The 25377-nt window shown below is 41.3% G+C and overlaps 1 protein-coding gene across 2 annotated transcripts in view; it reads left to right on the top strand.

Moving 5' to 3' along the window:
* Positions 1–25377, top strand: part of LOC140735498 (monocyte to macrophage differentiation factor 2-like) — a 103938-nt gene that overhangs the window by 50166 nt on the left and 28395 nt on the right. For both annotated transcript variants that reach the window (XM_073060657.1, XM_073060659.1), the window contains exons 4-5: positions 12507–12667; positions 22526–22600. In XM_073060657.1, coding sequence (XP_072916758.1) covers positions 12507–12667; positions 22526–22600 — 236 coding nt within the window. The remainder of the gene's footprint in view (positions 1–12506; positions 12668–22525; positions 22601–25377) is intronic.

The raw sequence follows: 25377 nt of genomic DNA, 5'->3' as shown, positions 1-25377 counted from the left end.
ACTTCAGTCATAGGATAGGGAGGAATGCTGGAACTGCATTTTGTACAAACAGATATTAAAGTTGAGGAAAATTGGCCAGAATGCAAAACCAACATTCTATCCAATCCCATCAGGTTAATAACCACCCTCTATTAAATTAATAATTAGTTTCTACATCCTTTGACCTAATTTGATGCAAGAGTTTACTTCACTACATTTTCACAGAATGGAAAATAAATACAAGTGTCAAATTTGTCAGGTCATTTCAAATTCAAGTTTGGTTTCTTGTCATTCAACCATACACATGTATACCAGCAAACAAAACAATGTTCCTCCAGACCAAGGTACATGACACAGTACACATAGCACAGAACATAATATTACTACAAGTAAATTTACAAATCAAAAGGTGCATTTACGACACAAGTTAAAAAGTAAACGGTATAACACTACTGGCAATTCAATGGGAGGAGATGGGGGGTGGGGGGGTGGGGGATAGGGAATTCAGTAGTCTTATGGCCTGAAGGGAAAAGCTGTTTCCCATTTTAACAGTTCTTATTCTGATGCTACAGTACCTTCAGTGGTAGAGGTTCAAGGAGATTGTTGGATGGATAGGAGAGATCACTGACAATTTCACGGGGAATAGTGAGATGATGTGCTCAAATTCGGCTGTGTAAAACAAAAGGCAAATAATATTGTGAAAGAAAAATAGGTAGTTTCCAGACTTATTAAAAAAGAACAGAGCTTTTGGTATTAGATATTTTTTTCGCATGGGAGACACAGGGAAGTGATGAAAAATTTTCATGAAAAGTATCTCCAGTGATAATCCCTACAGAGAACTGGGATAGACATATCTGTCACTTGCATTATCTTAATAGTGACAGACACACCTCATCTAATGATACGTTCAGGCATGGCCAAAACTGATTCTGCTTACGACTGAAAAGATAACAGATGCAATTTACATTAGAATGACATTGCTTCATATCTGGCAGCTGTTTATATATGAGAATTCTGAACAAAATTAGCACTGAATAATTTATTAACCCTTCAAAGAATACTGCTCTGTTTAAAATCAAAAGTAAATCAACTTATTTAATATTAATCAGGCAGATTATCTTTGGCGAATTGATACACGATAGAGATTAAGAAAATAAGCAATGGACCATTAACAGTGCTGGGATTATAATGATGCCTCTGTGTCTGCTACCTATCACTGTATTTTGTATTGCTTGGAATTAGATCACAGGCTCTGTCTTGGGGTGGAGGTGATGGGGGTGGGGCAGTGGATAAGGGTAGAAAGAAATTTGTAACTGTTCTGTGAATGCTACTTTTGATCACGTCAATGAACAAACAGAAGGTTGTGGCTCTTCTCTACTCTTTGAATCTAATTTAACTTTTAACCAGATGATCAAATAATTTAAATGGTACATTATCTCACTTCCTTTTGCCAATTTCCTCCTCAATCTCAAACTTTTCTAGCACCTCAAAACTACAGTATTACATACCCATTCAGACTTAAAGTTGACAGGTTCCTAACACTCAGACTTCAGTAAACAAACTGCTATCCATTTTTCTTCATCTTCTCCATGACACTTTGATCACAGACCTTGGCCCAAATGTAATGTTTCTCATTGTATAACCCAATCCCAATACAAGGTTCACCCCTAATGAGACTTCTATTTCCATTGGCCTGAAAAATAACTATTCTTATTCTTCCAATGAAACAGTACTATTCAAACTTCATTATTGGTCTTCACTGAGAATGCTGACTTTGTACTTCTTGCTTTCTTAGTAAAACAGCCAACATAATCAAAGATCCCACCCATCCTGGGTGATTTCCCTTCTCTCCCCTCCCATCAAATAGAAAATGCAAAAAGAGTTGGAAAGCACGTACCATCAGCCTCAAGGACTGCTGTTGCAAGAACAATCATTTGGTGTGCTAAAATCGCATCACAATCTAATTTGTTATAGCCTTGCATCTTATTCTCTGCCTGCAATTCACTTTCTCTGTAACTGTAGCACTTTATTCTGTGTTCTTTTCTCTTGTCCTACCACAGTGCGTTGTTATGATGAAAAGATCTGTATGTATGTGTAGCGTACAGTACTTATTTTTAACTGTACCTCAGTCCATGTGATAATACTTTATCGATTTACAATATCACCAGTGTACTTGGACTGCTCTGTCTATTAAGGTCAATGCCACAGCCAAAGCTAGGCTTCTAGTCCCAAGATTCTTCCAGTCTCTGCTGCTAAATCTGTTCCATATTACAGTTGCAGCTCACTGCTCCTTTAGGATGGTTACCTAACATCATTCTCAGGGAAATAAGGCGTTGTCTACTTTTCTTTCAGCCAACTGTACTGAAACAGGCTTTTGTCTGTATTGCAGACTTATGCAAACTACAGGCATTCATAGACTTACTGAGAACTTCCCCTGGCAACTCCCTGTCAGCAGTGCCATGTTGTAGCCCTCGAGGGTCATTGCGGCCTCTTTGCGAAAGCAAATGCCTCTTGTGGGTATTGTTCTTCACTGGCTGTCTGGGTCCCTCTAAACCTTGGCAGCACTTTCCCAATCACCCCCTTCCTTACAGTATCCATCTACTCCATGGCAACTCTCCCCAGCAACTGGCAGTGTGTTGATTGTATTGTAGTCCCTTTAAGAGCTGACTTCAAAGATCATAACTACTCTGTTTCAAGCTAATTGTTATGAGAATCAATACACATTAGTAGTCAACTTCCTGCTGAAACCAATTACATTAATTTCTGTTCAGTCTACACAGGGGAATGATATCAATGAATTCTATAATTAAATACTTGATCTTTGTGATTTTCATAAGCACTGTTTTAAAGCCAAAATATGAAATGGAGAATTTCTACGCTCATGAGTTTATTCCTTCATATGCCTGCCTTCTTTGTCTTATAACTTCACATGATGGGCTGTTCCCAGGTTCTGAATTGTGACATAGAGCAATGCCTTCATATGAATAAGCTCCTATAATATCATTAAATTCAGAAGTCTTACATACATAGGTAAGTTTGTTTCTATAAATAGTAGACCTAATATCCCACCCTTTCTGTCTCTCTCTATCATGTTAAGGTATTCTTGTTAAGCCTTGTAATTGGGATGGGGTTCAGTATGAATGACCACAAGGAATAAAACAGGGATGGGTGACGGTTGTCCATGGATTTACCAACCTAGTTCTACACTGTAGGAAAGAGAAGAAACCGTTAGTTATGTCATCTCTGTTTCCCTGATTCAAACCCATCACCTGCTTTACCTGCTGTTTATTGTAATTGTATGCAGAGGTTGGCTAGCAAACCAAGTGCTTGTTCGAACCAGGTACATGTATTCCCTTCTGTGCCCCGTGATGGGCTTAGTGACAGAGAGCCCTCTGGGCTGTCTGATATGCAGAGCAATGTGTCAGCTTATGTGGTGGGGAAAAAAATGAAGCTTCTCAAAGTTTCATGGTGCTGCAATGGATTTGGTCCTGATCCCTGCAGGGGTGGCTATGGATTTGTGCATTCTTTTGCTGTGGTCCTCACCTTCCTTCAATTAAAAAAAGAAGGAATTACATTTATCCTTTATCTTTACAAAGCACTTTACAGTAGATGAAGTCTTAATAAATGCAGGAAACACAGCTGTCAATTTACATGTAGCACACTGCCATCAACAGCAATGCAATAACAGCAAGGTCATCTTTAAAATATTGTTGATGATTGATAACTATCAGCAAGGCATATATTTAAATCCATGATCTTTATGAACTATGTGCAGATGAATGGAGTGCCTCAGATTAACATCTCAATGATGACAACTCCAACAGTGCAGCACTCCCTCAATGCATCACTGACCTGGAAGCTTGGAACTCATGACCATCTGTCTAGATCAGATTACTATTAATACATAGAATCAAGCAAGAAGGAATTCATGGAATTGGAATTGGTTTATTATTGTCACACAAAGCTTGTCCTGCATATTGTTCATACAGATCAAATCGTTACACAGTACATTGAGGTAATACGAGGTAAAACAATAACAGAATGCAGAATAAAGTGCTGTATAGAGAAAGTGCAGTACAGGTAGACAATATGTGCAAGATCATAATGAGGTACGAGGGGTGATTGATGAGCTTGTGGCCTAAGGTAGAAGGAGTCAATTTTAGAAAACCTAGCACATTTATTTTTCCTACATTTACGCACTTAGTCCAGCAGTTGTGGAGCATACAGATCCCTTCTTTGTAGAAGTCGGCGTCTTGGACCTGCAAGAGTTGAGCTGCACATGCATGTAAATAGAGCTGTATAACTAACCTCCTTCTAACTTAGGCCATGAACTTATCAATCACCCCTGCTGTGGACCACCTGAAGGTCCAAGACACCCTCGTTACATGCACATGCAGTTCAACTCTTTGTGTGCTTATGCATAAAGTTTGAAGTTAAAAGCTCATCTCCTCTACCTTAGGCCACAAACTTATCAATCACCCCTGCTGTGGATCACTTCTACAAAGAAGGGATCCGTATGCTCCATGACCGCTGGACTAAATGTGTACATTTAGGAGGGGGCTATGTTGAGAAATAAATATGCTAGGGTTTTTAAAATTGACTCCTACCTTAGGCCACGAACTTATTAATCATCCTTCGTAGGTTGTGAGGTAAAAAGCTCATTTTATCGTACTAAGAAACCATTCAATATAGTCTTATAACATGACTCAGTGTATTAGATAGATCTGTAGATGTATTAGGAGACACAAAAGAGACCGCTAATGCTGGAATCTGGAGCAAAAAACAAACTGCTTCAGGAATTCAGCAGGTCAAGAAGCATCTGTGGAGGGGATGTTGATATTTTAGGTTGAGATCCTACATCAGGACTGAGAATGTAAAGGGGTGATGGCCAACATAAAGTGGTGAAAGGGATGGTCTGAGGTAGGGGCTGGCAAGTGATAGGTGGAAGCGGGTGAGGAGGGAGATGATGGGCAGAAAGTTTGGTGGGGAAGCCGAATAGCTGAAGTGTGAGTTAATGGCTGGTGGGTTATAGACAGAGCCTCTCTTTTCTCAAAAAAAAGGGGAGCAGATGGAGCCGTGTGGAGGGAGGGGAGTGTGGAGGTGGAGAAAGAGGTTGGAAGCTGATGAGTGGAGACAAAAGAAGCTGTGGATGCTGGAACATGGTAGGTAAGGAAGGTAAAAAGTGAAACCAGATAAGAGTGGGGTGAGTGGCATATGGAACCAGTTGACAGAGAGGAATGAAACTGGATGACAGGATATTGGGGGGGGGGGGTATACAGAAGAAGAGAGAAAAGGAGCACAGGAAGTGTGGGTTGTCTGAAATTGTAAAATTCAGTATTCACACTATTATGCACCGTATAGGAGGGAGATTGAAAATCTGGCTGAATGGTGCCACAACAACAACCTCTCACTCAATGCCAGCAAGACCAAAGAGCTGATAATTGAACTCAGGAAGAAGAAACCACAGGTCCGTGAGCCAGTCCTCATTAGGGGATCAGAGGTGGAGAGGGTCAGTAACTTCAAATTTCTTGGCATTATCATTTCAGAGGATCTGTCCTGAATCCTGTGAAACTTCTATAGAAACACAATGGAGAATATCCTGACTAGTTGCATTACAGCCTGGTAAAGAAACACCAATGCTCAAGAATAGAAAAGCATACAAAAAGTGCTGGGTATAGCCCAGTCAATCTCAGGAAATGCCCTCAGCACCATTGAACACATCTACATTGCATGCTGCCATGAAAAGCATCATCCATCATCTAAGACCTCTACCACCTAGACCATGATCTCTTCTCGCTGCTACCTTCAGGAAGGAGATACAGGAGCCTTAGGTCCCACACCACCAGGTTCAAAAAGAGTTATTACCCTTCAACCATCAGGCTCCTGAACCACTGTGGATAACTTCATTCACCTCAACATTTAACTGATTCTACAACCTACAGACTCACTTTCAAGGACTCTGCAACTCATGTTCTCAGCTTTATTGATATGTGTACGAGGGGTAATTGATATGTTCGTGGCCTAAGGTAGAAGGAGTCAGTTTTAGAAAACCTAGCACATTTTCAATGTAGTCCCCTCCTACATTTACACACTTAGTCCAGTGGTCGTGGAGCATATGGATCTTGGACCTCCAGAAAGCGTCAACAGCATGGGTGATTGATAAGTTCATGGCCTATGGTAGAAGGAGATGAGTTATACAGCTCTCGTTACATGCACATGTAGATCAACTCTTTGAGTGATTAGGCAGAAAGTTTGAAGTTAAAAACTCATCTGCTACCTTAGGCCATGAACCTGTCGAGCACCCCTGATGAGTTATTAACTTCAAACTTTCAGCATAATCACTCAAAGAGTTGAATTGCATGGGCATGTAAAGGGAGCTGTATAATTCATCTCCTTTTACCTTAGGCCATGAACTTATCAATTACCCCTGCTGTGGACATTTTCTGGGGGTCCAAGATCCATGTTCTCCACGACCGCTGGACTAAGAGTCTAAATGTAGGAGGGGACTATGTTGAAAAATAACTGTGCTAGGTTTTCTAAAAGGTTTTCTAAGGCTGACTCCTTCTACCTTAGGCCACGAACTTATCAATCAATTGACCATTTATTTATTTATTTATTGTTTTGTTTTGTTTTGTATTTGCACGGTTTGTCTTCTTTTGCACATTGGTTGTTTGTCAGTCTATGTGTGTAGTTTTTCATTGATTCTATTGTACTTTTCGCTCTACTAAGAAAGCCTGCCAGAGAAAGAATCTTGGAGTAGTATGTGACGACATATATGTACTTCGATAATAAATTTACTTGGAAATTTAGGGGAATTCAGTATTCAAGCCATTAGATTGCAGACTACCCAGGTGGAATATGAGTTACTCTTTTGACTCACCCTGCCAGTGGAGAAGACTGAGGACTGACAAATTGGTGTGGGCATGGAAAGGGAAGGTGAAATGGTTTGCCTTCATTGTGTCATGTGTGCCAACAAATGCATCCATAAAGCTGCACTGTGATGCATGGCTTAGGGATATCCAATATGATTTAAAACATTGCTGTGGAAATGCAGACCTCTAAGTAATGCCAATTAGGATAACTGAAGGAGCCAGCAGTTCTTCAATGTGAACAGTCTGGCTCCTGATGCACCATCAATAACTCTAGGAGACTGGAAGTGAACGATAGGCTTTCATTAACAGTGAAAAGGGAGCACGACATGTCGAAGACTGAGGGAGGAGCAGTGCCCCAATCGCCTTTATACAGGGGTCTGTGGGAGGAGCTACAGGAAGTCAGCAGGGGGGCATGTACAGACAGGTATACATAGTTTACCACAGCTCCTGAGTCAGAAGTTTGCGCATTTGTACCGTTGTCTCCTTCTTCAGAGTTTAACTATGAATCTTTCCATCAACGTGGAATACTGTGATGAAGCTACATTTTGAGAATGGGAGAGACAATATGAATAATCACACAGTATGAAACAGGGTCTAGTAGATGTTGTGCAGGGGTTTGCCAATAATGTTTCTCCCCAAGCAGGAAAGAAGGGAAAACCTCAGTTAAATCAACTCCTTTGCTCCTGCCTTCAATCTTGCCCACATGCATCCAAGTTTATTTACATGCTGTTCATTGCAATAAAAGGTAAGACCTAGCTAGCAGTCCAAGTATGCCTGAGGAAAGGGAATCATGGCTGGCTTTAAGCCTAATAATTTGATTGTATGCACAACTGTAGACCTGATAGAATAGTCAATGCAAGGTGTATCTCAGCAGCTGGAATCCCTTGTGACAGCCACTTTAGAACCCATCTCTTATTTCGGAGAGGTATAATATAACTGAATGTATTGTGGTTATCCTCTGACCTAATTAAAAGTAGTCTTTCATTGAAAATCTTAATCCAAGTCTGGCAAAAATAAACTATAACATTATCACATGCAAACAACCTGACATGACAAATTATATTCATAATTTCTGACTTGAACTAAAATATCAAATTGAACATAATAACTGAGAAATTCTTTTAGATATTTTATGTGCAGATAATACACTTTGTAATGTTGTTCTAAGAGCCCCACGCAAATGAGCACCACCTGCACAGAAGTAGACACCATGATTTTAAACACAGCACAAATCTATCCTATCTTGACAATGGCTTATTTTAGTATTATATTGATGTGGCTTGTTCTTACCAGGATCACTGTTAAGGAACCTAAGATCTTTACTTCCTTCTCAGTAGTTTTTTTTCTAAATGCACTTGCTTTGTGATGATCATGGATTTTTTGAGTATACTCGCAAGAAAATGAATCTTAGGGTTGTATATGGTGACATATATGCACTTTGATACCAAATTTACTTTGAACTTTGACTTCCAATATACTCATGTGCTCCACTTTCATGAGCCCAATTTTTGTCAATCATGGAGCCATAGGGACATACAGCATAGAAAAAGGCCCTTCTGAACCAGTCATCCATTATATATTTACACTGAACCACTAGTAATCTTTTATTTACTAGTAAATAACTAGTAAACTTTTATTCTCCTCATATTTTCGTCAAACATTCCCCAATGGCCAGATTCTATCATCTACTAACATATAAGGGGCATTTATTAACCCAGACACCATTAGAATGTGGGAGGATGCTGGTGCACATGCAGAAAATCTTTGCAGTCACAGGGCGAGCCTGCAAGTTGCACCAAGTGATTACCTGAGGTCAGATTGAACCTGGCTCCCTGAAATTGCGAGGCAGTAGCTCTACTGGTTGCACCACTATGCTATCCCAACTGACTCTTCTCCGATACTTGTCCCTGTCTGATTATCTCCCACACTTTTTTCTATGAACAAACATCTTTTATTCTCTGTCTCCCGGAATTATCTCTTTTCTTGCAATCCTCTCTTTCCCCAATGTCAACTTCTTCAAACAGTCTACTCCCCAGATCAATTCCTCAGTGAACTCAAGATTTGCAGCGGCATGAAAGAAAGACCTTTGCACAAATTTCCTTGTGTGAGATCCGTTCTATTGTGCTATGGTCCCCTAGGTTCTGCTCTCAATTATCTTTCATTATGTGAGAACTTCAGTAAAACTAGGATTAGCTCTTCAACCACCAATTTATGGCACACTTTCAGACTCATAATAATTTATAAAATTAAGCAAACACTTTGACTGAATTTGGCTCCTTAAGCAGGAGATAAATCTGGATGTGGAATACCAGCTGGGAGATACCTGCTAACAAATATCCTCAGTGTAATCTCACTGCTAGAAAGGAGGGTGAGATACTTTTCAACCAAAAATCAGAAAAATGAAAATTTAAGATTCCTTTCACATTTCTGGAATAGGACTTTCAGAGCACTAGCAATTTCCTTACATCATATAACGATACAAAAAGTCACAAAATATCAGCAAAGGATCTCACCCGGAACACATTCTGGTCTGTATGTAATCTCATTTCAAGTAAACTGCTGTAGTTTCTCAAATAAAATAAATGTACGGAATTACTTTGCAGTAGCAAACAGTAATTGTGAAAGAGCCATATTATTAGCCAGTTGAGCAAAATTTTGGTAAGTTGGTTTTAAGAAGAGCTCTCAAATGAGACTGAGCATTTGTGAGATAGCTGAAATAACACAGCTGAAAATATTGCCAAAATTAATGGAACGATAATATTCAGGGATTATCAATAAACTAGGATTAGTGGAGCGTTGTAGGAGCGGAGGAGTTTCTAAAGACAAGGAGTATGAGACCCTGGAGAAATTTGAAGCAAAGATGAAAATGCTAGAATCAGGTACTTGCTAAATGGAGCAGCCTTGTATCACAGCGACATTGAGTGAATGTGATGTGATGCAAATTAGGATTTTGGTAGCAGAGGTTTGGATGAGTTCAAATTTACAGAAAAGTGGATGGTGGACAAGGGCGGAGATACCAAAGACATGGAAAAATTCTCAGCTGTAACTATGCTAAACCAGAGGAGATGTCACTGAAATTATGAAGAGAGAAACAGGCTGCATAACAATGTCATGGAAACATAGCTGGCGGCTCACCTTCAAGATAAGTATGTTACCAGGGATGTTTATAGCACATCAGGTAAGTATCAGTTGCCAGTACTGGTAGCTAGGAAACAGATTATATTTATGACTTCAGTCTTATCTGTAGGAGAAAGAAATTACTGCTCATCTAGTACTGGAGGTAGGATAAGTAGCTTGGCAATTTGGACGTACCACAGAAATCAAGAGAAGTGGCAATGAGTTTGATTTCATCAGCTTGCAATCTTGAGCATGAGTTTTTGCATGTTGTTGGAACAGGACAGTAATTAGAGAGGGTGAGTGACAGATTCTTGTGAGACAGTGGTGCAGGTACATGAGGAGAAGACATTACTAGTGTCATTCTTGCTTGGTTCCTATACCAGATATGTATCAGGCAAGAACAGTTTGATTCATCTGGGCAATGGTGAAATTGTGTTGGAGAAAGATCATGTAATCTACTATATGAAAATCACATGACTTTGACATGAGCCACTATATAACATAATGATTTTGCGGAGAACCATTCAATAACTATATATGTCTGTTGTTTCAGTATGATATATTGGTTACTGAACAAAATAAGTTGACATCTGTATTTTTAAAAATGCAAAAAAAACCATCATAGCCATCTATAAGTTTACAATTCAAACTTAAATTTTAGATATTAAACACAGTCCCAATATAAAGGTCAAAGTTCAAAGTAGATTTATTATCAAAGTACACAACCCTGAGATGCCATCTTCCCTGCAGACAGCCACGAAACAAAGAAAACCATGGAAATCATTAAAAGAAAAACATCAACCCCCCCCCCCATCCCATGCACAAAGAAAAACAAATTGCTCAAATGGTGACAAAAAACAATAAAAAAACACAGAATATAAAACATAAAATCAAAAATTAAAAGAGTCCAGTCTTATTCAGTTCAGCTTAGTTGGTTATCTTCAGGCCACCCCGATCAAAATCACCCAAAATAGCACCAGAAAAAGTGTGACCAGAACCTGAAATGCATCATAATGTGAACTAGAGTCCAATCCACAAACCACATCGATTAAACCTTGCCCAAGTCCCAGTAATCTGGTGCCATCCTCCAGCAGCATCGAGGGAGAGAGTGGCCATTCAATTGCAGAGACCTTCCTTCGGGAGCAGCAAGCAAGAGGTTAATAGACGACACCGAACACCCACTCACCTTCCATATTTGCCTTGATGATTTCAATCTTCCTGGGTGCTTTAATCAGCAGGATCGGTGAGCAATGGAGTCGATCGTGGGCTTGTGCCCGGTCTTCTGACTTCTTGGCCTCGAGGCCGCACGTTTTGCTTGAAGCCTCATGGAACCTTCTTGGAGACAGCAAAGTACAGGATCACTCAGTCGGCCCAAAAGCACACCACCAAAATGTAGGTCACCGGCTCCAACAGGAGCAGAACCACATGTGAAAGGAAAAAAAAAGATGTAAAAGAAGTGATAGAAATTGTTTTGTGAACCTTCTAGAAGATGTCGCCTTTGGTCACGTTGTTCACTGTTGGCATCTTCTTTTGTGCTTTTTGCACAGGTGAGATTATAAAATTGAAATGAAATTGTTCCTAGTGCAATGAGTAGATATACTGTACCTTAAAAATCTCATTAGGGAAAGTCCCATTACCATCCAATAAGTATTGTGAAGTATTTTGTGCTTATAGTACTTATTTACCACTTGATGCTGTGGGAAATGTTATGGTCTTACAGTTGCAGACTGAAGTTAACTGACTTGATCCATCCCTTGATTTTGAGGCAGTTAGCATGGCCATGCTTGACTTGCACTACAAAGCATCTCAGCGATTGGAAACTTGGGGTTCCTACTGTTTCTGGCTAATGTTCTGATGATACCTGGTTATGCTGCCAACTGCGGGTTTAGCTGGTTTCAGGATTTATGAGAAATCAGTTTTCTAGTTCAGCTATAACTAATTAATTAAAATTGATATTAGGATTAGTCAACAAATTGATTATCATTGTATCATGAATACGAGAACAGGTGAAGAATGAATTAGATTCAACTGGGTCTTTATTCACCTAGGATTTTTTTATTTATATGTTATTTCAGATTGAGCAAGATGAGATCAGAGGATTTTGTTTAATTGCAAAATGAACAAACAAAGATTGCTTTAGGCAGTGCACCATGTTCAACTATCTAAATCTGGAAACAGCAGGTCAAACTAGCATGGGCTAGGAAAGAACATAATTTATCCAGGAAAGAACAATTTCTTGCGCAGTTAGATTCTGATCTCTGTGCAGGTGCACCTGTGGATAGTTCATTAGTTGTGAAGAAGGAGAACAGAGAATGTTAAGGTGAGTCATCTCTGTTCTCCTACATTCAGCTTACTACGGCCCAGCCCAGTGCAATATCAACAGTGATCTGAAGCAGGCCTTGTTGTTGGGGAAAAGTGAATAAAGGAAGGGAGAAGATAACAAAAAATTGGAGCACAGAGGATGTGCTAATGTTGCAAAACAAAATCTTTGCTTATTTATGAATGAGATGTCCTGAGTGCTCACCCTTTTGCTTTCAGTTTTGGATCATTCCTAGCATTCTCGGCAGTTCTATTCTCTACGGCCTTTCTGATGACCAGTGGGAGATGATATCAGCTTGGATATATGGGTTCGGGCTGAGTGGCCTTTTCATTGTTTCCACTGTCTTTCACACCATCTCCTGGAAGAAAAGCCATTTCCGGTAAGACATCTTGTTGCATAGTTTAATACTGACTATGGTTGGGAGTGGGAGGCATGTAATCAGTGGGGTTGAAATAATGATGTATAACAATTAGCCTTCAACTATACAATGTCAACTTTGCAGTGCCTGCAGCACCCACCCATAAGTAATTGACTAGTGCTGTTCACGTTAGGTTGGGCTGCATCGGTCAAAGTGGAAGAGTGTTGTAGCTGCTGTGAAGTCTAACACCAACAATCTGCATTGCATGGCTTGCATTGTATACAAGTAATTCAGGGTGCATCCTTTCTTTCATCATTGTGGATCAAATGCAGTTGTTAAACTGGACAGTTATAAACTAAAGGCATCCCGACTTGTTACAGAACGCTGAGCATCACAGGATTGACAGCCCGTGATCACACACCAGCTGGAAGTGAAATCCACTACTGCGCTGGTATAGGGCAGAGCGGACATGAAATCAACCTGTCAAGAACTCAACAAATAAAGATCCCCTTCATCAGAAAACTACAGGTGGAGAAGGTCTAAAATAACTATGTAGAATGCTAGGGATAGTTACCAGGGCAGGCAGTATTTGTGGAGAGAGAAACAGAGTCAATAGTTTCAAGTTGATGACCTTTTGTCAGAACTGAGGAACTTATGAATGTAGACAGAAGAGGTGAGGAGAACAATATGAATATTAGTAATAGTACAGAGATCAGAAGGAACTGAATGACACAAGTGGTGGTGGAGTTATCTGGGAGCAGGGGTGAAGGTTTACTATCTGAAAATGACCTGTCTGAGGGATCTGGACAGAAGGAGTTGAATGAAAATAGACGGCGAAGAGGGTGAAAAAAGGGAAAAGAACATCAGTGGCAGAGAGGTAGGTACATATTGAAGAAGCAAAGCATTGCTGATACTAGACATCTGAAATAAAAACAGAAAATGCTGGAATTTTGCAGCAAGCCAAGCAGCATCTCTGGAGAGAGAAAAAAGTCAAAGGCCTCCACGAAAAGGCCAGAATGGTACAACCCAGATCAGCCGATTATCTGTAATTGCTGTGTTTAAAGTCAAATCCTGAAAGCTATTATGTGCTGCGTCAAAGATCAAATGCTATTCCTTGAGCTTAGATTGGGCTTCATTGGAACAGTCTTAAGGCCAAAGACAAACAAATCAAAATGCCAGTGGATGGAGAGTTAAAGAGATAAGAACAGAACTGTCTGTAAAGTGGTCAACCTAATCTGCAGTTTAGTTTCTTCAGTATCGAGAAGACTGCTGTATTCCAAGCCGGAAGAGGTAGAAATTAGATTTTTTTTTGGAGAAGGAAGTCGGACGAGCAGAAAGGGAGTGCAGCAGGAGCCATTTTGATTTTTTCTTATTCTCATCGGAGTTAAGAGAGGTGGGACTACGCAGGCATGTGATGTTGGGCAGTGACGTGGGGAAGATTTAAAAAGGACACAGCCTTAAACAGCAGGGAGCGTCGTTTGCGGGCAGTGGAGTGAGCCGGGAGCAGAGTGAAGGCTTAAGGGCTTTGGCTCAACGGGCTTAGGCGGAAGCGGGCGAGGCAAGGTAGGTTTAGGTTTCAGTTTTTCCTGTTATTTGAGGAAAGGGGGAAATATGAGTGTGAGGGCAGCTTGTTGTTCTCGGTGTCGGATGTGGGAGGTCCTGGAGTCTCCTAGCCTCCGGATGTCCGCATCTGCGCCAGGTGCACTGAGCTGAGGCTCCTAAGGGACCATGTTAGGGAATTGGAGTTACAACTCGATGACCTTTGTCTGATCAAGGAGAGTGAGGAGTTGATAGAGAGGAGTTACAGGCAGGTGGTCACACCAGGGCCACGGGAGGCAGACAGGTGGGTCACGGCTAGGAGAGGGAAGGGGAAGAGTCAGGTACTAGAGAGTACCCCAGTGGTTGTACCCCTTGACAGTAAGTACTCCTGTTTGAGTACTGTTGGGGGGGACAGCCTAGCTGGGGGAAGCAACAGTAGCCATGTCTCCGGCACAGAGTCCAACCTTGTAGCTCAGAAGGGTAGAGAAAGGAAGAGGAAGGCAGTAGTAATAGGGGACTCAATAGTTAGGGGGTCAGATAGGTGATTCTGTGGATGCGATCAGACCCGGATGGTAGTTTGCCTCCCTGGTGCCAGAGTCTGGGATGTTTCTGATCCCGTCCAAGATATCCTGAAATGGGAGGGTGAGGAGCCAGAGGTCGTGGTACATATAGGTACCAATGACATAGGTAGGAAAAGGGAAGAGGTCCTGAAAGGAGAACATAGGGAGTTAGGAAGGCAGTTGAGAAGAAGGACTGCAAAAGTAGTAATCCCAGGAATACTGCCTATGCCACACAACAGTGACAGTAGGAATGGAATGAGGTGGAGGATAAATGTGTGGCTGAGGGATTGGAGCAGGGGGCAGGGATTCAAGTTTCTGCATCATTGGGACCTCTTTTGGGGTGGGTGTGACCTGTACAAAAAGGACGGTTTGCACTTGAATCCCAGGGGGACCAATATCCTGGCAGGAAGGTTTAATAGAGCTGTTAGGGAGGGTTTAAACTAATTTGGCAGGGGGATGGGAACCGGAATGATGGAGTGGAGGAGAGAGAAAACAGAAATAGATCTAAGGTAGTGAGCAGTAAGGATGTCAGGAAGGACAGGCAGGTGATGGAGCAAATTTGTAGCCATTGGGATGAGTTGCAGTGCAATCAATGCAGAAAGTACCAAATATTGAACTTAAGGTGTTATACTTAAATGCACGCAGCATAAGGAATAAGGTGGATGGTCTTGTACAGTTACAGATCGGCAGGTATGATATTGTGGCCATCACTGAGACGTGGCTAAAGAATGCATGGCTCTGGGAGCTGAACGTCCAAGAATACACGGTGTATCAGAAGGATAGGCAGGTAGGTAGAGGGGGTGGCGTGGCTTTAATGGTAAGAAATGATATTAAATCATTAGAAAGTGTTGACATAGGATCGGAAGGTACAGAATCTTTATGGGTTGAGCTAAGAAATCGCAGGGGTAAAAGGACCCTGATGGCAGTTATCTACAGCTGCAGTGATGTGGAATACAAATTACAACAGGAAATAGAAAAGGCTTGCCAGAAGGGCAGCGTTATGATAATTGTAGAGGATTTTAACATGCAAGGGGATTGGGAAAATCAGGTCAGCACTGGATCTCAAGAGAGAGAATTTGTAGAATGTCTACGAGATGGCTTTTTAGAACAGCTTGTTGTTGAGCCCACTAGGGGATCGGCTGTACTGGATTGGGTATTGTGTAATGAACCAGAGGTGATTAGAGAGATGGAAGTGAAGGAACCCTTAGGAGGCAGTGATCACAACATGATTGAGTTCACTGAAAAATTTGAGAAAGAAAAGCCGAAATCCGATGTATCAGTATTTCAGTGGAGTAAAGGAAATTACAGTGGCATGAGAGAGGAACTGGCCAAGGTTGACTGGAAAGGGACATTAGCAGGAAGGACGGCAGAGCAGCAGTGGCTGGAGTTTATGCGAGAAGTGAGGAAGGTTCAAGACAGATATATTGCAAAGAAGAAGAAATTTTCGAATGGAAAAAGGATGCAACCATGGTTGACAAGAGAAGTCAAAGCCAAAGTAAAAGCAAAGCAGAGGGTATACAAGGAAGCAAAAATTGGTGGGAAGACAGAGGATTGGGAAGTTTTTAAAAGCTTACAAAAGGAAACTAAGAAGGTCATTAAGAGGGAAAAGATGAACTATGAAAGGAAGCTAGCAAATAATATCAACGAGGATACTAAAAGCTTTCTCAAGTATATAAAGAGTAAAAGACAGGTGAGAGTAGATATAGGACCAATAGAAAATGATGCTGGAGAAATTGTAATGGGAGATAAGGAGATGGTGGAGGAACTGAACGAGTGTTTTGTATCAGTCTTCACTGAGGAAGACATCAGCAATATACTGGACATTCAAGGGTGTCAGAGAAGAGAAATATGCACAGTCACAATTACGACAGAGAAAGTACTCAGGAACCTAAATAGTCTGAGGGTAGATAAATCTCCTGGACCAGATGGAATGCACCCTCGTGTTCTGAAGGAAGTAGCAGTGGAGATTGCGGAGGCATTAGCAATGATCTTTCAAAAGTTGATAGATTCTGGCCTGGTTCTGGAGGACTGGAAGATTGCAGATGTCACTCTGCTATTTAAGAAGGGGCACAAGGAAGCAAAAAGGAAATTATAGACCTATTAGCTTGACATTGGTGGTTGGGAAGTTGTTGGAGTCGATTGTCAAGGATGAGGTTACGGAGTACCTGGAGGCATATGACAAGTTGGGCTGAGCTCAGCATGGTTTCCTTAAAGGAAAATCCTGCCTGACAAACCTAGTGCAATTTTTTGAGGAAATTACAAGTAGGCTAGACAAGGGAGATGCAGTGGGTGTTGTGTATTTGGATTTTCAGAAGGCCTTTGACAAGGTGCCGCACATGAAGCTGCTAAACAAGATAAGAGCCCATGGAATTACAGGAAAGTTACATATGTGGATAGGGTGTTGGTTGATTGGCAGGAAACAGAGAGTGGGAATAAAGGGATCCCATTCTGCTTGGCTGCCGGTTACCAGTGGTGTTCCACAGGGGTCAGTGTTGGGGCCGCTTCTTTTTATGTTGTATATCAACAATTTGGATTATGGAATAGCTGGCTTTGTGGCTAAGTTTGCTGCTGATACAAAGATAGGTGGAGGGGCCGGTAGTGCTGAGGAAACAGAGAGTCTGCAGAGAGACTTGGATAGATTGGGGGAATGGGCAAAGAAGTGGCAAATGAATTACAATGTTGGAAAGTGTACGGTCATGCACTTTGGTAGAAGAAATAAACGGGCAGACTATTATTTAAATAGGGAGAGAATTCAAAGTTCTGAGATGCAACAGGATTTGGGAGTCCTTGTGCAGGATACCCTTAAGGTTAACCTCCAGGTTGAGTCGATGGTGAAGAAGGCGAATGCAATGTTGGCATTCATTTCTAGAGGAATAAAATATAAGAACAGGGGTGTGATGTTGAGGCTCTATAAGGCACTGGTAAGACCTCACTTGGAATACTGTGTGCAGTTTTGGGCTCCTTATTTAAGAAAGGATGTGCTGCCATTGGAGAGGGTTCAGAGAAGATTCACTAGAATGATTCTGGGAATGAGAGGGTTAACATATGAGGAACGTTTGACCGCTCTTGGACTGTACTCCTTGGAGTTTAGAAGAATGAGGGGGGACCTCATAAAAACATTTCGAATGTTGAAAAGCATGGACAGAGTGGATGTGGCAAAGTTGTTTCCCATGGTGGGGGAGTCTAGTATGAGAGGACATGACTTGAGGATTGCAGGACGCCCATTCAGAACAGAGATGCGAAAAAATTTTTTTAGCCCGAGGGTGGTGAATCTATGGAATTTGTTGCCACGGGTGGCAGTGGAGGCCAAGTCATTGGGTGTATTTAAGGCAGAGATTGATAGGTATCTGAGTAGTCAGGGCATCAAAGATTATGGTGAGAAGGCGGGGGAATGGGACTAAAGGGGAGATTGGATCAGCTCATGATGAAATGGCGGTACAGTCTCAATGGGCCGAATGGCTAACTTCTGCTCCTTCGTCTTATGGTCTAATACTTTTTCATCTGAAAGGCTTATTTGTGTCCCTAAATGATGGGAAGGGAAGAGGTAAAAGGAGAGCTTTCGCAACTTTGAATTATAGGATGAATTGATGGGAATGTTTCTCTTGGTTCACTTGTGCTTGGCTGCACTCCATCTTGGCCAGATAGATTATTACAACTCCGGTTCCTCTCACTAATCAGGACATCCTGGCAAAATGACCTTAGGGTGAGACTTCTGAATTCCTACCTACGCAATCAAGCCCAGCATGGGAAATCCTCCTCACAGGCTTTTGCCAAAGGTTCTTGTTGTGACAATAATCACTGTGCGCGTTTCTATGGGTTTCGTGTTTACAGCTGGGCCAAACAAGTGCTTTTCCCAAGTACTGCATGATCAGGATTGTCTACCAGAGATGTGTCTAATGTTAAACATTTGCTGCAGTCGTTGCCTCATATAATATGAAAACAAAAATTTTGATACATCAAATAATTGGACTGGCCCATAAAACAAGTAACTTGATCTGATCATCCACACTTGGCCTTCCAGTGTCATTTTGGGAAAGGTTGGTGGCATTGATGGTATAACATCTGCCTGTTATCAAATAGCCATTCTCTACTTCTTTGACATAGTTCATGGTGTTCAAATATAGATCAGTTATGTAAGAACTGATTACAGTTTGCTCTTTATTACAATATGTTTTATCACTGTTTGCGGGCTGGTTGCTGCCCTTCCTGCACTGGTCTATGTGTTCAGCTGTGTGAGAATGAGAGACCATTCGATGCTGTACAGTGGCATTGACGTCAAGTCTGTATTGCCTACTGGTTAATGTTATTGTGCGCAGATTCAACATTTACTTGATTGGCACTCACTGCCAATAAACTAGCATTCCTAACTAGTGCAGATGCAAATTCACCCCTAACATCCAAAGACTGCTGACAATCTGAATTTTGTTTTGAAAACGTTTAATGGTAATTGTGATTAAAGTTACAAATTACACAACACAATATTTTAAGGGAATTGATAAGATGTCATCAGGTGCAGGTTATGCACCCCATAAGACACACATTGCTCTAGTTTAAATTCAGCCAAGTTGGAGATTATAGGTCTTCCCCTTCAAGGGAACTTTGGGTGACATAGTACTCAGGAATATCATATTTTCCTTTCGAATCTGGAATCACTTCAATAAATGCCCCTTACAAGACCACCTCCAATTCTCTATTGAATAGGTATTAAATTTTGTCTTAGTGGGAAAGGAGTAAGGAAGGATGTTATTCTGAGGTTATGCAGGCGAGTGGGGAAATGGGCTTCATTATCCCATATTCCCAGAATTACAATGTCTGAAGCACTGCTGTGCGTAGCATTTGCTAGAGCATGAATCACACTAACAAATATGAAGCAGTTAAATGAACTAATTGTTTTTAAGGTCAGTGCCAGGTACTGGGCTTTAATTTGTTGATATTTTGCTACCTTTCAATTGATTAATTAAATATGAGGCATAAATCATCAATATCACAAATGTAAATAGACAAGAATAATGTCACCAGGCAACCACTGACTTTATGTAAATGGAACCTGTAATACCTTCCATGTGAACACTGAAATGGCAAAGGACCAGAAAATAGTGTAATTGTGTGGTGTATTAAAGGCAACTTTAACCTTCCTGTGTTTTTATTGTTGTATATTTTTTGTATTGGTTGTTAATTGCAAATTAAGACAAATAATATTTTTCAACAATCTATTTTGTTAAATGACAGGACTTTATGTTAGGAAAGAAAGATAAACCTTCATTGCATTCTTCCAGTGAAGTACTTTTAGAACATGAAGACTCAAGAGACAAGAGACAAACTGCTTCTTGAGTCAGGCAACATTGGTGAAGGCAAAGAAATAGTCAATGAAATCCCACATCAGCACTGAGAGAGTAGATAGCCAGTATATTGAAGTGAGAGGGAGGGCTGAGACAGAGACTGGTGTAGGTGATAGGTGGAATAAGATGACAGAGGGAAGCTGAACAATGTTTAGACACTGGCTGGTAGGTGACAGGTAGGGTAAACCAAGGGATAAGAAAGAAGAAAGCCAGATACATGGGCAACGGGCAGATGGAACCAGGTGAGGCAGAGTGCTGATGGTGGTCATGAATTGGGCTATTGTCCTTCCTGCAGTGAAGTGTCCTTCCTGAGTTCAGCTATGTGAAGTTAGAGAGGGTGTTAGATACTGCACTGTAACACTGACATCAAACCTGTACTGAACACTGATGATGCTATCATATGCAGATTCAGCATTCTTTTGACTGGTGCTCACTGCCAATATGTTAGTATCTTGGGGGGCTTCTGGAACTGGTGGGCACCATAGGAGGTGGAGAACACTCTACGTAGAGATGGCTATGTTGTGATTGGAAGCCATTGACTGTAAATAGTGTGAATTGTAAATATTTTAGTATTCAAGTAATATGATGCTGTAATTACTGAAAAACCTCCCTTGTAAAACAGGAAGTAAAAATGTGCTAACATCGCTAATGTGGCACAATTTTCGGTATATGCAAATGCAGCCTTAAGCACCCAAAGACTGATCCTCCCCCATCTGGTTCCATCTCTCCATTGCCCCCACCCAAAGCTGGTTCCACCTACACTATCAGCCTCCGCCTCAACCCCCCCCCCCCTTTCTCTTTCATATATTGGTTATCTTCAGCTGACACTGTCAGTCCTGATGCGTGTCTCAACAACAAATGTCCACAGAGGCTCACTGACCCTGCCCTGAAAACATGCAGGTCTGGAAATTTTATTCAAAAGCACAATGTATCTTTTACTCTGCATATTTTAAACTGGTGGTAATACACAGGGGAGTCCAAAAATTGAAAGTTCAAAGTAAATTTATTGTCAAAGTATGTATACTATATGGCCGGCTGGTGGCATAGTGGCATCAGCGCCGGACTTTGGAGCAAAGGCTCCAGAGTTCGAATCCAGCCGGCTCCCTTGCACGCTTTCCATCCGTGCTGGGTTGAGCGTCGAGCTAGCAACTTGGCTTCGTAAAAACAAGAAAGCCTGCTAAAAAAAAATGCCGTCACAACAGCGTCCTGAAGACTCCGCTCGGAGTTAAGGGCTTTCTTCTTCTTCATGTATACTATATATGACCTTGAGATTTGTCTCTTTACAGGCAGCCACAAAACAAAAAAGACTGTCAAATACCCAACATGCAGAGAAAAAACATCGTGCAAACAATAAAAGTAACATTCAGAATTGAAGTTCACCGAAGTGAATCCACAGCCACGAAACCAGTATTCTCTACAGCCTGTCCAGGAACCCCTTAGTTGCAGGCCACAACCTCATTTCAGCACGGAGATGAGTAAAGCTCGTGAAGCAGTGAACTGAATACCAGCCTCTTCCTCTCCTCCGGCCCCAACACCTTGACCTATCCAGTCAGGCCCGGTGCTTAAATCAGCCACATCTCAGACTGTTCCTCACACTCTGACCCAGGCCCTGCTGGTTTAATATGCTCTTGGGCCCAGAACCCAGCCACGCCACCTCAGTTCAACACATACCCAACAATCAACAGTGGGTCAGTCCTTGCTCTTGGGCCCGGGCCTTGCCTCAACTCTGCTTCGCCTCAATTCGCCTACTTCAAATCGCCTCCATGTCCGCTCCAGCAATGGCCAAACATTGGCTTATTCCCCTCTCTTGAAGCTGGGCCCCACCACCTGAAATTGGTGGGTTGCTGGGTTCATGCAGTATTATCAAACCCCACCACCTCAATTTGGTGGGTTGCTGGGGACATGCAGTATTATCAAATACCATGTAGTGCCTATCTATATGATGCTTGTCTAAAATAAAACACAATAAAGGGCCAGCAAGTGCTGTGTACTTCTGAGGTTTTCTGTTTATGTGAGTGATTGTGGCTGTAAATACTCTGGAGCGAACACGAACACACACACACACACACACACACACACACACACACACACACACACACACACACACACACACACACACACACACACACACACACACACACACACACACACACACACACACACACACACACTTCTGTACAATGATTTAACTGAATTTAGAAGACAGCCTAGTTATTACACAAACAGTCTGGCCCATTTTTGGGAAAGGGCAGGGATCGCAACAGTTCTGATACAGCTGGTTTTAATTGAAAACATTATAATGACTTTATACTGAGCTAAGATTACACTTTGAAGGATGATGTCCTACTTATTCTTTGTGAAGCAAATCAATGCTTATGTAAATTATGTGTCTGTATGGCACACAGTGGAATTCTACACAATAATCTTTTTTCTATATCCAGAACAATGGAGCATTGCTTCCACATGTTTGACAGGATGGTGATCTACTTCTTCATTGCTGCCTCATATGCCCCCTGGTGAGTCAACAAAGAACTAAAAATTGTGACTTTATAATAGTGATAATTATTAAAGCAAATGGCATTAACCTGGTGTTACCAACAGTAAACAATATGTCTCATATTTTATTGGAAATTTGACCTCTCTTCCCGTACAGGACACCCTTTTTCTGCAATGAATTTTCCTAAGTAGCACCTTAATCTGCAAAAGTTGCTGGTTGGTCCTGAACTTAATAACTCCAGGTACTGTTTGTCCTGGTGTTCCCTAAAAGATGCAATGACTCAGATTTTTTGCAGTGAGTGAAAAGCTCCATTAATTTTCCATCATCCTCTGATTTGATCTAAAATTGCCAAGGAGCACTCATCCCAGCAGGGACTTCCAGGAATCGTGAAATCCTCAGTGAGACAGAGTAACAACTAATCCACTTTCAATGGGTATATCAGCTTCACCCGTAGCAACTGTTTAAGCATGGCCACTTAAGAGCAGAATGATAGTAGCAGCTTGCTGTAAGTTTCTTCAAATCAGATGCTCAATCACTCATAGGACCTAAGACATTGTAACACAACGTAATTGGCTTTATCTCCATGATCTCCGCTATTGTGTGAGTGGAGAACATGGAGGAAATGCACCTTGGACGAGGAGGTGCTTCTGAGGCTCAGAGAAGATCAGAGAGGACTGTTAGGGAAAGAATCATATGGTGGGCAGGAACTGGAGATACAGGAGGTGACAAGCGTTCCAGTGTTGGTAAAATGAATGGGAAGGTGAACAGGATGATCTAATTGAGGTAATGGTCTTGATTGGGACATGATTAATGGAGGGGGGGCTGGGTATGAAATGATATTTGAAATGAATGGTATTTGGTATGAAATACATGGTATTTGAAATGAATGGTATTTGGTATGAAATACATGGTATTTGAAATGAATCTTGCAAGTTCAGTGATTCTACTGCACCCAGGCCAGTATGTTTCCAGATATGAAAAAGTGGTTCGTAAAATGTGAAGTCAGGGTCTGAAGTTGGGGAGATGAGTAATGAAGTTTGGTTTAGAGACCAAAGTAAGTGACTGGGGTAGTAGGTGTGATGGAAAAATGGAGCTCAGGAAGGTGGGTCTAACTGAAAGATTTGGGATCTGGAGCATGCTGGGTACAGAGTTCAGATTACCAGCTGATGTCTGGGTTGTTTGGAAAGGGAAATTGTGGAGAACCAAGGCTAAATACAATACAGGCCTTCTTAGATCCAAATGAGATAGTGTGGTATTAGGACCTAGTTATTCTTTAAGTGTTGGATCATGATTGCCTTTGGAATTATCTTGTTTAATTTCCTCGCAATGTCAAAAAAGAAATGATACCTTTCCTGAACAACTAGTGTGGGAATTGAGTTGAAGACGTAAATATGATCATTCTGGGAAATGCCCTTTCAGATTTTGGCAGAGGTGTAAAGTGGAGATGTTATTAGCACATTCCACTCTGGCCAATTTTTAATCACATAACTCTGGAAAGAAGTGTGCAATTGAATTTCTTGCCAAAGGTAATTTAGGGGCATATAGGTTACTAATCTTAGAATAATGCTATAAAGTTACAAAGACCTCATGTAACTCAGGATATAGAATAATTCAACACAGAAACAGGCCCTTCGGCCCACCATGTCTGTGCCAGACAGAATGCCAAATGAAACTGAATCTCTTTCCCTGAACACGGTCCCTATACCTCCATATACATTTGTCTATCCAGCAACCTTGTATACAACACTATCACATCTGCTTCCAGCACTATTCTGGAAGCCCATTTCAGGAACTTACACTTTTAATGTCAAACTTGGCCCGCACATTTAATTTGAACATTCTCTCTCTAGTCCCCATCATTTCTCTGCTGGAAAAAAATATTCTGACTGTCTATGCTCTATATGCATTTCATAAATTTATAAACTTCTATGAGGTCTCCCCTCAGTTTCTGTTGCTGCAGAAAAAACAACCCAAGTTTGTCTAACCTCTCCTTATAGCTTCTATGTTCAAGGATCTAGTGCTTTCCTGATTTATATGATGCATAAACTCTATTTGGGCTTTCAGCCAGGTCCAGGTGTCAGTTTTAACTGATATTTTGATGATTAAACTCTGTCATCTTCATCAGGGATGATGCCTAGATATGTCTAGTCTGGTGGTACATACACTTTACTTTGTCGTCCGTCCCTCTTGGTTGGTTAGTCCTCAACTAATAAGGTTTCCACTGTCCCACCTTGTCTAAAACCGTATTCTAGTTCTTACTTAGAGCAAGACCTTTGTCTTTGTTGATATTCTTGTTCTCCAGTCTTACTTCAAAGGCTTCCTTTAGCCAAGAGGATCCTTCCAGAGACACAAGCCAGTTTTAGACCATCACGTGGAGCAATCGACATGATCTTCACAGTGCGACAACTACAAGAAAAATGTCGTGAACAACTTCAACCTTTGTACATGGCATTCATCGACCTCACCAAAGCCTTTGAATCAGTATCGAGGGAACTCCTATGGGATATCCTATCCACATATGGATGCCCTGAAAAGTACATTCGAATCCTGAGACTCTTCCACGATGGCATGCTTGCCACAGTCATGGTCAGCAACAGTAACTGTGAGCCTTTTCAAGTTAGATCAGGAGTAAAACAGGTATGCGTGATTGCCTTAACTTTGTTCACCATTTTCCTTGTGACAATCATCCACATTATCAAGGACGACCTACCCCCAGGAATCAAAATTGTCTACAGAACAGATGACATACTTTTCAATCTTGCCTGTCTCAAGTCCAAAAACAAGACATCCACGAGT

Source organism: Hemitrygon akajei, chromosome 11, assembly GCF_048418815.1.
Source record: "Hemitrygon akajei chromosome 11, sHemAka1.3, whole genome shotgun sequence".
NCBI lineage: Eukaryota > Metazoa > Chordata > Chondrichthyes > Myliobatiformes > Dasyatidae > Hemitrygon > Hemitrygon akajei.
This window is presented reverse-complemented; position numbering and strand designations above follow the sequence as displayed.